The sequence below is a fragment of the Odontesthes bonariensis genome, chromosome 15, assembly GCF_027942865.1.
Source record: "Odontesthes bonariensis isolate fOdoBon6 chromosome 15, fOdoBon6.hap1, whole genome shotgun sequence".
NCBI lineage: Eukaryota > Metazoa > Chordata > Actinopteri > Atheriniformes > Atherinopsidae > Odontesthes > Odontesthes bonariensis.
This window is the reverse complement of record NC_134520.1, coordinates 26377859-26392458: the sequence shown is the minus strand read 5'-3', so window position 1 is coordinate 26392458 and position 14600 is coordinate 26377859. Positions and strand designations below refer to the sequence as shown.

The following is a 14600-nucleotide window of genomic DNA, read 5'->3' as shown; positions in this document are numbered from 1 at the left end:
ATTCCGCTAAAAAAATTCCCCGGATTATTCTCCAGAATCCCGTATTTCCATTGATAAAATCATTAACGCAACAGAGTTGCACTGGTCCTAATGCCAACACAGAGCGATGCTTGATTCTAGATATGTGTGTTTGACAGTATAATTTTCACGACTTCATCACACATGAACAGCATATTTATCAATCGGTTACAAATACTTATATTTGTATATGTCATATTTCTTTATGTTTGTTCCTTGAGAACTTCTCTCCCTCCTTGTGTTGTTTGAATAAACTCAAAACAATTAATACAGTCAAAGGATACTTAATTGTTGAAACTAAAATAATAATACGTTGTATTGAGTTTTTGTCGTTTACATAAAGATAATTATGGTTTCTCAAATAAAAGACGTTGGTGATCAGTTTTTTTATTATTACTATTATATTTCCATTTTTAAAAAGAATGAAAATTAAACCACACAATTGATTACTGCTTGGTGTCAAAATAAATTAATATATCGAACAGATTTTGGGATTGTGAAAGAACAAATTCTCCCAAAGTCTTGCCTTATTACTTCCATTAAATGCATCCATAAACCGTCGCTGTTTAAGTCATTCATAAAAACGACGTCCCTATAAGGTGACGTCACTGAAGCGCAGGGTTAAAGAGGCTCCCGCGAGCGCCTTTGGACATTCAAACGTCAGAGCGACTGAGCGGCGGAGGAGAGGAACAAGAAAAAGAGTACCTGACGAAGCACTTGGAGTATGAACAGATTCACATTTGCGGGTTTCCTGTTGGCCCTGGGCTTTCTTGTCTGCGAAGGGGGTAAGTCGAAGAAACTGAAAATAATTTTCCACTTTTTGACCAAAAAGTCGCAAGTGACGATTTTGCGGAAGCAAAAAAGAATTTTATTTAATAGTTTGTTTTTTCATATTAGAATATGGTGTTCTTGTTGTTTTATTTAGCGAATTTCCTAAAAATGTTAAATATTTTTTGAAAAAGAGAGAGAAAAATTATATTTTGACACTATTCTGAGTAATTGTACATCACTACCTGTTGCAGCCAACCCGTGTTGCTCAGAGCCATGCCAGAATAGGGGTGTCTGCACAGCTCTGGGGTCAGATGATTACGAATGTGACTGCACTCGCACAGGGTATTATGGACAAAACTGCACAACAAGTAAGTATATGAACAGTACACAGGAGAAGAATCTAAAATTATAATGGATTTGTAGTGACCTGTTAATTCATATTTCCTTTTGGTCTTAACAGTGGAATTCTTCACCTGGATTAAAGTGTCCCTGAAGCCATCGCCCAACACAGTCCACTACATTCTCACCCACTTCAAGGGTTTCTGGAACATTGTCAACAACATCTCATTTCTCAGGGATGCCATCATGAGATATGTGCTGACATGTAAGTCCAACATTAAGCTGAAGTCAAAATGAAAAACTGGATCGGAAACCTCTTCAGAACGCATTAAATAATTTGTACAGCAGCTTCTAGAGAGGCAGTGGTAATATTTGTAATAAATGAAAGACTAATAGGATTTTTTTTTTCTTCATTCTAGCCCGATCCCACTTGATTGAAAGCCCTCCAACTTTTAATGCCAATTATGGTTACAAAAGCTGGGAAGCATACTCCAACCTGTCCTACTATACACGCTCCCTTCCCCCTGTACCTGAGGACTGCCCAACCCCTATGGGAGTAGAAGGTGAGTGCTCGCTCTTTACCTTAGGAGAACCAGTTTTCTCAGATTCTTAAACACTGCGCAAGAATAACTTGCTCTCATTAGATCATAGAGAGAGCACACAGGTGTTTTCTCTCACAGACTGAGCAAAACCTGTCCCAGCAAGCCAGAGATAAAGCCTAGTCTTAAATGAATACTGAAATTATGGAGACATAAAGAGCTGTAATTTTAGATAATCTTTTCTTCGGCATTGTGATATTTGATCATTTTTATGCTCTTATTTTTTCCAGGTAAAAAGGAGCTCCCTGATGTTAAGGTTTTGGCTGAGAAGCTCCTGATGAGAAGACAGTTTATACCAGACCCACAGGGCACCAGCTTGATGTTTGCTTTCTTCGCTCAGCACTTCACCCACCAGTTCTTCAAATCTGATATGAAGAATGGACCTGCTTTCACTTTAGCTAAAGGTCATGGGGTGAGTACAGCAGGTCTCAAGATAAAATAGATACAGAGACCACATTTATCAAATGGATTTTGTTTAAACATGAATCATGTATTAACTGTGTGGTTGATGTGCTTTAAGGTGGACCTCAACCACATTTATGGCAACGACCTGGAGAGGCAGCACAAGCTCAGACTCCACAAGGACGGCAAACTTAAATATCAGGTAAGGGACGAGACCGTTGCAGTTCAGGCAGACAGATGCTTCAAATCCATATTTGTGGCTCACAGTTGTTCTCTCTCCCTCGTTGCGTTACTCTGTAGATGTTGGATGGAGATGTATACCCCCCAACGGTTAAGGAAGTGGGTGCCGAGATGCACTACCCGCCTCATGTACCAGACGCTCACCGCTTCGCTGTTGGACACGAGGCATTCGGCCTGGTCCCCGGTCTCATGATGTATGCCACCATCTGGCTCCGTGAGCACAACAGAGTGTGTGACGTGTTGAAGGAGGTCCACCCAGACTGGGATGACGAAAGACTCTTCCAGACCACACGGCTCATTCTTATTGGTGAGTCTTTAGGTCGTTTTAAAACTTTTCAAAAACACTTCCTCTAACATGAATAGGAAAGTCCCATTAAAATGAAAATTAGATTCTATTCCTGTAAGCAAGCAGGAACTTTTGGGGAAGTTGTGCTTATCACTGACCATCAACAGTGTTGCACTCAGAGCAGGAAAAATGGTTTATTGTAAAACACAGCAGTTTCCTTAAAGCAACAGGAAGAGGAAATGTTTCAGTTATTTACAAAAAACAAACTTTGAATATATTTAATGTGTTATTAACTGCCTTGCAGGTGAGACCATCAAGATTGTGATCGAGGACTACGTGCAGCACCTGAGTGGTTATAACTTCAAGCTCAAGTTTGATCCCGAGCTGCTCTTTAACCAGCGTTTCCAGTACCAAAACCGCATTGCATCTGAGTTCAACACACTTTATCACTGGCACCCACTTATGCCTGATAGTTTCCACATTGAGGAGAAAGATTACAGCTACAAAGAGTTTGTCTTCAACAATTCGCTGGTGACTGAGCATGGCATCAGCAACCTGGTGGAGTCATTTTCTAAGCAGATTGCAGGACGGGTAAGAACTGTTAATGCTGTTGTAGCAATAATTAGATTTGAACACCATTGATGTTTAAAGCTCGATGACTTACCTTTTTTTTTCTCTTTTACAGGTTGCTGGTGGTCGTAATGTCCCAGCAGCAATCATGTATGTGTCCATTAAGTCCATAGAGGGCAGCAGACAAATGCGTTACCAGTCTCTTAATGCCTATAGGAAGCGATTCTCCATGAAGCCCTACAGCTCTTTTGAAGACCTGACAGGTGAGATAAGTTCAACTTCTTTTAATGTGTGGAAAAGATGATGGAAGACTATCAGTGAATAGGGTAACAATAACATTGCTCATACCAAAGTATTGTTACTTTTACCAACTGTAAAGCGGGTATGAAAAACATGCCCAAATACTACAACTACAGCTCATATCACAGTTTACTTATTATTAGGGAAATGACTTGGACATAGTCCCCAGTAGCTTTGGAGGTTAGGTATTTATTTCCGTGACTCTAAGAGCCAGATGTTCATTTCATCTTGACATAGTGTAAGCAGAGTGTCCTCACAAAGAGCAAGATGTAAACACACAGGAGAGACCTCCTGCTTCTGAGGAGACGATTTAAATTTTCAAAAGAACATTTAATCTTGATTTTTTTTTAAAACAGTTTTAGCTTGTTTACGCCTCTGAGGAAATAAAAGGAAGATGGTAGCAAAGGCAAGAGGAGAAATGGTTTTGTTAGCCTTATGTAGGTCATATTTGGATTGACTTTGCAGCTGCAGAACCAGTGAGTGAAGCCAGATAGAATCGCATACAAATTTTTTTATTTTTTCCCTCAGGAGAGAAAGAAATGGCTGCAGTGCTGGAGGAGCTGTATGGGCATGTTGACGCGGTGGAGCTCTACCCGGGTCTGCTGGTGGAGAAACCTCGGCCCAATGCCATCTTTGGAGAGACGATGGTGGAGATGGGGGCCCCTTACTCTCTCAAAGGCTTGATGGGAAACCCCATCTGTTCCCCTGAGTACTGGAAGCCCAGCACCTTCGGAGGCAGCGTTGGCTTCGACATAGTAAACACTGCCTCCCTGCAGAGGCTTGTCTGCAACAATGTGCGGGGTCCCTGTCCTGTGGCTTCCTTTCATGTGACTGATGTTAAAGAGACCGGCTCCGTGATCATCAACTCAAGCACATCAAACTCACGCGACAGCAACATCAACCCCACAGTCATTTTGAAAGAAAGGACTACTGAGCTCTAATTATTATAAGGAAGTTTTTAGTAAATATTTATTTATTTATTTTTGTATTTATTGTTTTTCTATTTATAGATTATGATATAAAGTAAGTTTTGTATTTGTACGTTTGTACAGATTTTAGTGTGGAAGAGAAAAGTGTTTATTTATTGAAAATAATTTTTGTAAGTTATTGTCTCAGTAATAATTTGATACTTGAAATTTAGTTTACAGTTTTGACAACATAGTAGCAAACATTACACTCAATGTTTCCTTACATTAAATGCTACTTTAAATGCTGTTATTCCAATGAATGGCCATGCAGTCGCACGGCCGTCTCCATCTAACGCTAACCATCTAACAGATGGAGACAGCCCAGCAGCTGGGAGCTTTACAGCATCACAATATAGTAACACTTACAATGACTACGTTGACTGTTTTGATCAGATTTAGAGACATTAGTGCATTTCTGTTAAGGATTTTTATATTTAGTCTCATTCTGTTATTAGCAAGGGCAATTTGAAATGTCAGTAAGTGTGTCTAAGATGAGTTCATTGTTACTCTATAGGAATTGTGTGATATGATTGTATGAGCATGAAATTGAAGTTAAAGTTGTTGCAACTTTGATGATAATAAATGCTGAAAGCACATTTCTAAGAAATAAGCCGATATTGTTTTCATTTTCATTTTGAGACATTGCTATTGTTCTTGCATAAACTTTCTGTTTGGCTTTGGGAGGATTTACCCTCCTTTGTTCTATTGTAATTACAGTGCAAAGTATGCACATACAGCTGGAGTCGGGTGGACTCCTGTAGGGAATTTATTAGATAGGACCTGATTTGTTAGGGCACATGTCCATATGAAGTCTAACAGACAACATGATGGTCATTTTGCTGAGTTGCACAGATCTTGTGTGGTACTTGGATGAACTTTCATGAGGGCAATCCTCACTGCAGTATTCCACCCATCAGCACTTTATGGCCAAATAGAAACCTTACTTCAGTGACAGACACATGAAAGCCTTCAGAGTTTGTAGGGAAAAAACAGCAAGATTATTTCTAACTGTCATTTCTGCCAAACATTATCTAAGTAGTGAAAGAGCATGGTCGTAGAAGCATCAAACTTTAAAACTGAAGCAAGGACAGGGAAACTGAACAAGGCACAGAGATGTCTTTATTAAAAGTTTGCCCCACACCACCCAGGATTGTTGGACTAAAAGGTTGGATCTGAAAACAACTGTTTACTGATGCAACCTCCATACTGAGAGAACTTTAGAGGATCATCTGAGAAGACTGGCAGAAAAAGTTCTGGTGCACACAGTTTGTCACATAACTTAAAAGATGTCCAGTTATAAACCTTGCAAGTGTTGCTTCAACCTCTGAGTCAAGGCTCCAGATATCTATGTCAATATGATATGTCAGTTTTCCTGTTTTTTTGGGAGCTTTTATGCCTTTAATGGACAGGACAGTGAAGAGAGACAGGAAGCAGGGGGCAGAGAGAGGGGGAATGACAGGCAGCAAAGGGCTATCCAATGTGGGACTCGAACCAGGGCCAGCTGCAACGAGGACTGTAGCCTCTGCACATGGGGCGCCTGCTCAACCCACTACGCCACCAACCACCCCAAGTTTTCCTATCTTAAAGAAAATTGCAAAACATTTCAAGTTATTTTTCAGTTTGCCTTTTTCAGCATTTAGGGATATGATGTGTGAATTCATGGAGGATCAAAAGGATTTTCAGAGATTTTAGGAAGTTTATACAACATAACAGAATATGAAAATAACTAAAAACGGTTGAATATGTGTACTGTTATCAGTCCTGATATTTAATCCTGATCAGGATTATAAACGCAATTGTAGCCGGTGATCATTTAGTCTGTCTTGTCTGTCAGATTACAAAAAAATTGCCCCAACGAAAATTAATGGGGGCAATTTTTTTTGTTTTTATCGTCATATTATCATTGAAGACAAAAAAATCCTAATATAAAGTACAAATTGATTAGAAAGTTTTATTAGTAACAATGGAAAATATCTATTTCCATTTGGGTTCTTTATCTTTCAGAACAATGTCAGTCAAATAAATGAGAATTTTAAAATAGGCAGAATGAAGTTAACCAACATGTCATCTTGGTTACATTATCAGATTGCATCTCAGACAAGACCCCAAGATAAGGTCAGGCTGTGGAAAAGTGCAGTGAGCAAACTTTTTGTTAAGAATATTGTGTTACCTTTTATTGAATGCTATATATGAACATATTATCTTAATCTTATAAAGCAAGTAACTCAAACCTATAAAGCCATCAAGGGAGCACAGTCTCCCACTAAGGTCAGTGTCCTGTCCCACACTCTTAAAGAAAAATATCGAGATCTGCACCAATATCAGAAAGGGTCTGTCCTTGCAAATGCTACACCTTTCCACTAAGTTTGATCAAATTCAGACTTGATGGCAAAAAAAACCCTCTTAAACTTGACATCTCTATAAATCAAAGTATAGAGCAAGATATAAATCTGATTGATGCAATAAGGTTGAAGTGGAAGATTCTTTTAAAAAAACAAGAAAAAAAAACAGGTCCAGTTCATTGTTTTAATCTCAGCTTAATTTCCTTTCAAGATTTCTGTCATTTACACACACATTTTGGTTCAGCTCAAGAGCTTTTACTTTTCCACACAAAAGGTAAAATATGTCCATGCATCATTCAGAAAGCATGGTATGATTTCCCACTTCACAGATCAGTGGTAGTGAGATGATTAACCACTTCAGATTTGGGAATTTAGTGTCTGGTGATTCATATTTATCCAGGTTCCTGAGAAAGATAAGAGTATTTTTAGGTCCTCACTAATCTATGCCAAGCAACCATTTGTCTACAGCACTAATGATTTTTTATTACTTTGAGCTGATTTTGGATTGTTAACATAACACCCACTGGATTGAGAAGAGGAAATAACAATGCATAAATTGGGGCAGTATAAAGATCCCTGAAAAATTCCAATAGCTGACAGGGAAGGAGGGATAAAAAGGCTGTTTTACTGTATATGAGACATGAGGAATTGCTCCATGTCCTTTGGACTGGAGATGTGCCCAGTCGAAAGGCACACAGGAAACCTTTCATAAAGGGGATGGATTATCAGTGTAACAGAGGTATAAAGTTTTTTCTTCCTCGGGTTCACGGTCCAAAACAAATACGGTGGAAGGAATGTTGACGTGACTGGCTGCACAGAGTGGTGAGTCAGACCGCCAGGCATCCCCCCTTGTAAACACAGACAATGCTTAACTAAATTTTCTCATCTATTCACACATTTCACACAACTGAAGCAGAAACCACGTTACTCTCTCCACTTCCAATTGTACAACTGAAAACAAAACCACGTACACAACTGAGAACATTGCATTAATTAAGTCATGTGCATCAGTTGTCATCTCAACTGAAGCTCATAAACAGTTCCTCGTCCAACACACAATCTTTGTCCTGTACTTCAAAGCCGTAACATAACCAGTCAAAGGGACTTGGCCCACTGCAGCATGAAAATGACCTGATTGTGTGAGCATATTATTTGTTAGTTGTCGTTTCGTCTCTGTCAGATGTCCGAGCGTGACTATTATTATTCCGTTGTGCGTCAATGTGTGGCATGCTCAGATCTTGATCTATTAGACTGAACACGGGAACGCATCTCGCTTTGTGTGGATGTAATGAGCATGAGCAGGCAGTGGGTTTTGGTGCAGGAGAGGATCAGGACAGCTCAGTATGCGTTTTCCTCCTGACCGCCTCTAGACCTCACTTGGACCAGATCCAGCGTGGATACTGTGACTGAGACCAGAGTTACGTGCCACCTTGCAGGTGGATGTTACTGAGGTTAGCGCCAAAGCTGATGCCATTTGCCATTTCAGGATGTGAAAGACACGGAACCACTGCCCAAAAGCATAAGTTCAAGGCTCTCATAAAAACTTCTTATTCAACTCACATTTGAAAAACTAAAGATTTATAGCTCTCACCTCTATAGTTATGTAGTTCACGTTTAACAGAAACTGCTATGTTCTTGCTTAAATTATGTCATTACTACAGACAAGTGTTCAACTCAATCAACTCCTTCTTCTTCCTCTTCTTCTTCTTTCGGCCTCTCCCTCTATCAGAGGTTACCACAGCGAGTCAATTTCGCATCACTGATTTGGCACGTTTTATGCCGGATGCCCTTCCTGACGCAACCCTCGTTTAACTCAATCAACTAATTGATTAAATTACTTAAAAATTATTTTTGACTACAAGGTGGCAGCTTATTGTGAGCCTTGATGCACTTGAGAGTACCTTAGAAAAACTAAGGTTGAAGCCTGTCAAGGTGGTATAACTTAGCCCTACGCATATCCAAAGTTATGTTGATGTGGCATGTTTTCCAGCTTATGTTCATACATGTAATACTGAGTCTCTATGGTGACAGGCAGCATATGTTTTGTGGCTGTAAAGGCAACTGCACTGCTGTAGGGACACTCTACATGTGTCATAATAAGTGATGTCATTTTTTAAAGATGATTGTGGTTTCCCTTGACATCTAACACACTCATACTAATAACATTGTTGTGATACTTTCACAAGCATGAAGCAGTTATGGTGACTGTCTTAGGAAAAAGCCTGGGGCAGATGCCAGGTCGCTGAGGTGAAACTCTTATTAACATCCATATTATCAACAAACTCCTTTTTTGGTTATTGGGTTTGATCAATTAACATGCCATCTGTTGGATCAGCACATAAAGTTCTAATTCAGAAAAGCAAAAGAACAGGGTTATCAGAAGTTTAAAGAAGTGTAATAAGGGTGCTATTTGGTACAGGACACAAAAGTTCAAAAAGGTCCATGGCACTCCTCTCGCAATACTATTTTGCGTTAAAAAATTCCAAAGACACAAACAGTAAATTAAGAAGGTCAGAAAGGAACAGTAAATATGCATAAAACACATGACAATGTGACTATAAACTTAAGGACAATATGTGGGAAGAGAAATTCTCCAAAACAGTGAGCTATTTAGAATATAAGAGGCAGAGACCTAATGATTAATCTTCATTGATCTACTGTGAGTGTGCACACCTATTTCCTTTTGGATTACTCAATCTGACAATTTTGGCAGAATTAGGTGAATATTATATCATGATCTATCATCAGTACATCATAGAATCACATGAAAGGATTAAAAGAAAAGCGCAAAAGCCCGATTATTAAAATAAACTTACATCAAACAGAAAGAAAGCAAAAACAAATCATAGTCTGCTTCTTTTTCTCGTTTGAACCTTTCCCCTGTAAGTCTCTGTGACTTCAGCAATCAGGAATGTCTGCCAACTGACTGTCACAACTTCTCTTCAGCACCTAAGTTCCACCTGATCTGATGATTACGATTCTGACACAACGTCCTGAAACTACCAAACCGCTGAGCAATAGATAGTCATCAGCATCACCTCTATGCGTTGGCTCTAACATACACCAATGTTATCTACACTGTAAACATCCTGCTTTAATCTCAAATGTTTACTACATAGATAGTCATATATTTAGCTAATTTCACAGAAATATGTTGAATATTTTCAGTCACATAAAAATAAATTAGAAACACAAGTTCTGTATACTGGCAACTGTTTTTGTCAAACATGTCAAATAAACCTCTTAATTGATTAAAATAGACATATATTACACAAACGTATGTGTTCGAACAGCTGAGTGGGTGCAGTTTATAACAAAGCCTTTTAAGGTCAGCCAGGAAACTACCTCTCTATCTTCAAACTATGTCTCAGGATGAGAAAACAGCAAAATAGAAACCCAGAACACCTGTGAAACTGCCCGGGATCACGCAAACATACGGTCACATAATGTCATCAACACACACTCACTCCTTGTTACTCATCTATCAGACACCCACAAATCAGTGTATGTTATACAAGACCATCTGTGTGTGTCTAAATAAGTGGATGCAGTGGATCACATTACATACCAGAGATGTTATGGATGATCTTTGTTTATCAAGTTTCACTTTCATCTGCACTTAAAACTGATAACAGTCACTCTTTGAAACCTGAAACCTAAGAATTTGAAATATTGCACTTAGACTCACTTCTTTGTGAAACAAAATCCACACCTGTATGAAAATGAATTATGGTTTTCAGCTGAAGCTGATGTGAAGTCAGAGTCAAAAAGTTACACTTGAAGCTGAATGTTTCCCTCTTTTTGCTCTCACATGCAGTGTTTTCTTGCTGCACCACCACAGAGATATAAAAACACAAACACTAATGTAGAACTAAAAGCAGCATCATTTTATGAACCACGTGTCGAGTCCAGATTCAGCCGATCTGTCAAATGGATCTTTACTTGTTATGTGAGACTCCTGAGTTTTGTTAACCATCCCTGGCAGTGAAAATGTTTTCTGGAAAGTTTTCTTTGTTGACAGTTTGGAGATTCTGCCATTATTTTACAAATCAGTGTTGCTTACATGCAAATCAGTGTTGTTTTGAGACAGACTTTAAAACGTAGGTAATTTCAGAATGTTCACATTTGTAATTTCATTGACAGAGTTCTAATATGCATTTTGTTGTTGATGACATGAAAAAATAGTATTATAAAACAGAATTGTTCATATTTTGGAAGAACATTAAAAACACGAATCAGTCATTTGGGTTCTTGGTGTAATTTAAAATGTTTTAAAATGAGGAGGCCATCTATCGCTCAAATTACGCTTCTGTCTTTTTTTTTTTTTTATAGGATTATCGAATCAAAAATGACTGTGAGGGCAATCAAAGAGTGTAACTTTCAATGCCATTCTCCCATTTTCAATGACAGTGCAGGGATATTATAGCTCTTACTCAGCTGCTGCTCCAATTTCTGCAACAGGTTTTATGAAAATAAGCGAGATAATGTTTACATGAACTTGCTGACAGGCAAACCCACAAACAATAGATTGTAACAACATGCTTCCACCTCAGCTCTTGCCTTGGCCTTAGAGCTGTTGGTAAGTTTATTTTTTACATTTGAACAGAGATAGAACACCTTTTTTTCTGATCTTTCTGTATGTTTTTACGGAAAAACGTAAAATAGACAAACGACAAAAAACCATGAACTGATTTGATTTTTTGCCATCTAGCATGATTTTGAAAGTACTGCCTTCTAATAGGAAATGTGTGTCAAACGTGTTTTTTTCTAGTAGACGTTTCTGCAGAAGGGAAGTGGTGCTTTCCCATTCAATAAGGGCGTTCTACAATCGCAAGATGTGATTGGCTAATTAGACTTGTATGTGCTTGTATGCGTGTATGTGCTATTTACATGATTTCTTTGTAATAATCTATTCTTCCAGGAAGAACCAGTTCCCTTGCTGTGAAGTAATTGCAAAGAGGAATTCCAGCTAAACACTTTAAATCATTTTTGACAAAGTAGAATGCCACCATTTATAGGTCTGAGGAGATAGGGAGAAACCATACCAATACCTGAGACCAACTCCTGTCCTAACCAGTGAAGTTTTAATGTCACATAACTTTGAAACATTATGTTTGGATTCACTATCTCCTCGCACTTAAGGCTGAATGTTTGATTCAGAAAACAACTCCAGAATGTGATTAAGGTTAGACATTAAAAACTACTTGATTAGGGAAATAAATAGTGACTTGCATAAAAAACAGTGAAATATTCTGGACTTACTTGATTCCAACACTTTGCAAATAACGCAAAATGTGCTGTGTGCTGGAGTGATGAAAAGGGAAAATGTTACTGAAAAAAACTGTTTTTAAAGTTGATAAGCAAGAAAAATAGTTTAGAATTTGTGTTTAAAAATAATTTTTTTTCCATGAGGCCTGGTGTCAAGACTTATTTCTGTTTACGGTTTATTGACGTTGGGCTTCTTTTTTTTTTGTACTTCTGTTTTCTTTCAAATCATAAATATAAATCTATAAAAGTAATAAAAAAGTCTTGTCCTATGACTTCAGATTCTGCATTCATATGTGCAGACATCTAATCAAAAATATATCCTCTTCTTCTAAAAAGGAAAAAAAAAGGCATATTCCTTTATGAATCGGATTTATGCTGGCACTAATTATCATACAGAGCAGGCTTTTATTGTGTAAAACAGAACATAAATTAATTAAATATGATGACTTTACCTTTAATAATTTCATTGCAGGATATTCAACAATGTTCCCATACCAGGATGTGTGCTTGTCTTTTTATCAGATATTAATGTAATTATAAAGAGACACACAAAAAAGGATCAGTTAAAGGATCAGTGTGAACCATGTTTGACCTTGTGAATTCCAGACAGCATTTAGCAAACTTAATCCATTTCAGACATACACACGTATATTCAAGCAGTCCAAATGCTGTACGTGTCACCTCAGTGCTGCTCAGCCTGTTTCTTACGCAGTGACTAATTGCAACTGAAAGGTGACAACTAATTTATCTTTTCTCTTTCCCATGTTAGTAATGGGCTGTCACAAAGTCTCAGTCGGTGACACAGCTCGAATGTCGATCACAGCCATTTCACAATATTTTCCATTTTCTGGATATTGTGCATTCAATCATTTTTCTAATGAATAACAGATGTTACAGTAACTGTCTGCTTTGATGGTTATTTACGCTGAAGGCAAATGGCAGCTTATGTAGGTAAGAGCAGCTATAAATCCTGAAAAAGATAACCTCCTGAAATCTTTTAAGAGACACAAATCTTTCAATCAATAACTCCACTATAATCAAGTTTGCAAGTTTGCAGCAATTCAGTAAATGTTTCCCAAACACATTTCTCACTCATCTCGTCTTGATCGTGTGAATGAAATTGCTTCTTTTTTTTTATCCTTGTTGGAATATTTAATGAATTGGACTCCAAAGAGATCCAGGATTTGGCAGGACAGTCACAGAACACCCACAGAACATTCAGCAAAGCAATACTTAATTGGTGTCCAGAATCTGCACGTAGCTGTGATTTTAGCTGATGAATGATTGTGTATGTGTGTGTTGGATGTGTACACATTCAGTGGCCTTCTCTTTCATATTCAGGTTTAAATAATTGTCCATTAAAATTCTCCCAGACATGTTCAAAGGCTGAGTGGAAATGCTGGTGGAAATCACGTATTGATGTATGAAAAAAGAACACTAAACCTGAGTTGAGAGGTATTAACACTTCCAGGTCCACAGGTGAAGGTTGGAAGTCATTTGTTGGAAGAGCCAGACTTTTATCTATCAAATAGCAAGCTTGATTTAAATAAATGCGTGTTTTCCACTTCTATATGTGTAGACAATATTTATAAAAATGTCATTTTTACACGTTGACTGAAAAACATCAGAGATCTGCTGGTCCTAAAACTAACATAAGAAAACATTTTATTGGCTTTAGCTGCAGTTAAGATGTGTTTCGTGTTACGTTGTTAGGTCATTTTTATAAAGTCTTCATATGAAGGAGGGGAAGTTCTGTTGAAATTGATAAGACGAAGAAAAGATAAGAAGACAACGCAGGACTCACACAGACAGAGAAGCAGAGAGTTTCAGGTCATTTTGAAATATGGAAGCCTCTCAAATTTAAAGTGGGTAAAAAAATGCAAAGACAGAAGTCTTGGTGTTGTGCTGAATAGTTAGTGTTTTGGTAGATTTGAGTTGGGAAAGAAATATAGGTCTGTTATAAGAGAAATACTGCTTATATGATGTGTGAGAGGTAGAAGATTCAGAGTTAGAGAGAAAATTTGAGACTTCAAATGACAATACGGGTGGCATGAGCGCACTGAAGGATGACAATTCTGTAAACTGAATCAATGCAGAAGGATAAGGAAATGGTGTATTTTGTCACTCAGCACAATTAATAATTCATTTTATGCCTGTTCTTCTTTTAGTGTCAGTTGTAGATAGGGCAGTACTTATCACCCTGCATACCAAGAAAATGGAGATTTCTCAAAGGTTTATCTTAACATAAGACCACCGCAAGGAATGGCATTTTCCCCATTTCTCCTCATTTTGTATACCTCAGACTCCCAGTGTGTCTCAGAGTCCTGTCATCTGCAGAAATGCTCACATGACTCTGCAGTTGTGGGGTGTGTCAGTGGTGGACAGAAAGCTGAGTACAGAGAAATGGTGAACTGCCTTGCTTTATGGTGTGGGAACAATAACCTCATCTTAAATATAAACAAGACAAAGAAGATGACTGTGATTTTTACGAGGAGTG

At 38.1% G+C, this 14600-nt stretch overlaps 1 protein-coding gene across 1 annotated transcript; it reads left to right on the top strand.

Moving 5' to 3' along the window:
- Positions 1–547: 547 nt before the first annotated feature.
- ptgs2b (prostaglandin-endoperoxide synthase 2b) lies at positions 548–5103 on the top strand. Its single transcript, XM_075485757.1, has 10 exons — positions 548–803; positions 1041–1157; positions 1250–1393; positions 1548–1691; positions 1958–2139; positions 2248–2331; positions 2430–2676; positions 2960–3246; positions 3341–3488; positions 4054–5103. The coding sequence occupies exons 1-10, from the start codon at positions 743–745 to the stop codon at positions 4464–4466; spliced, it is 1827 nt and encodes a 608-aa protein (XP_075341872.1). The 5' UTR covers positions 548–742; the 3' UTR covers positions 4467–5103.
- The last annotated feature ends 9497 nt before the right edge of the window (positions 5104–14600 follow it).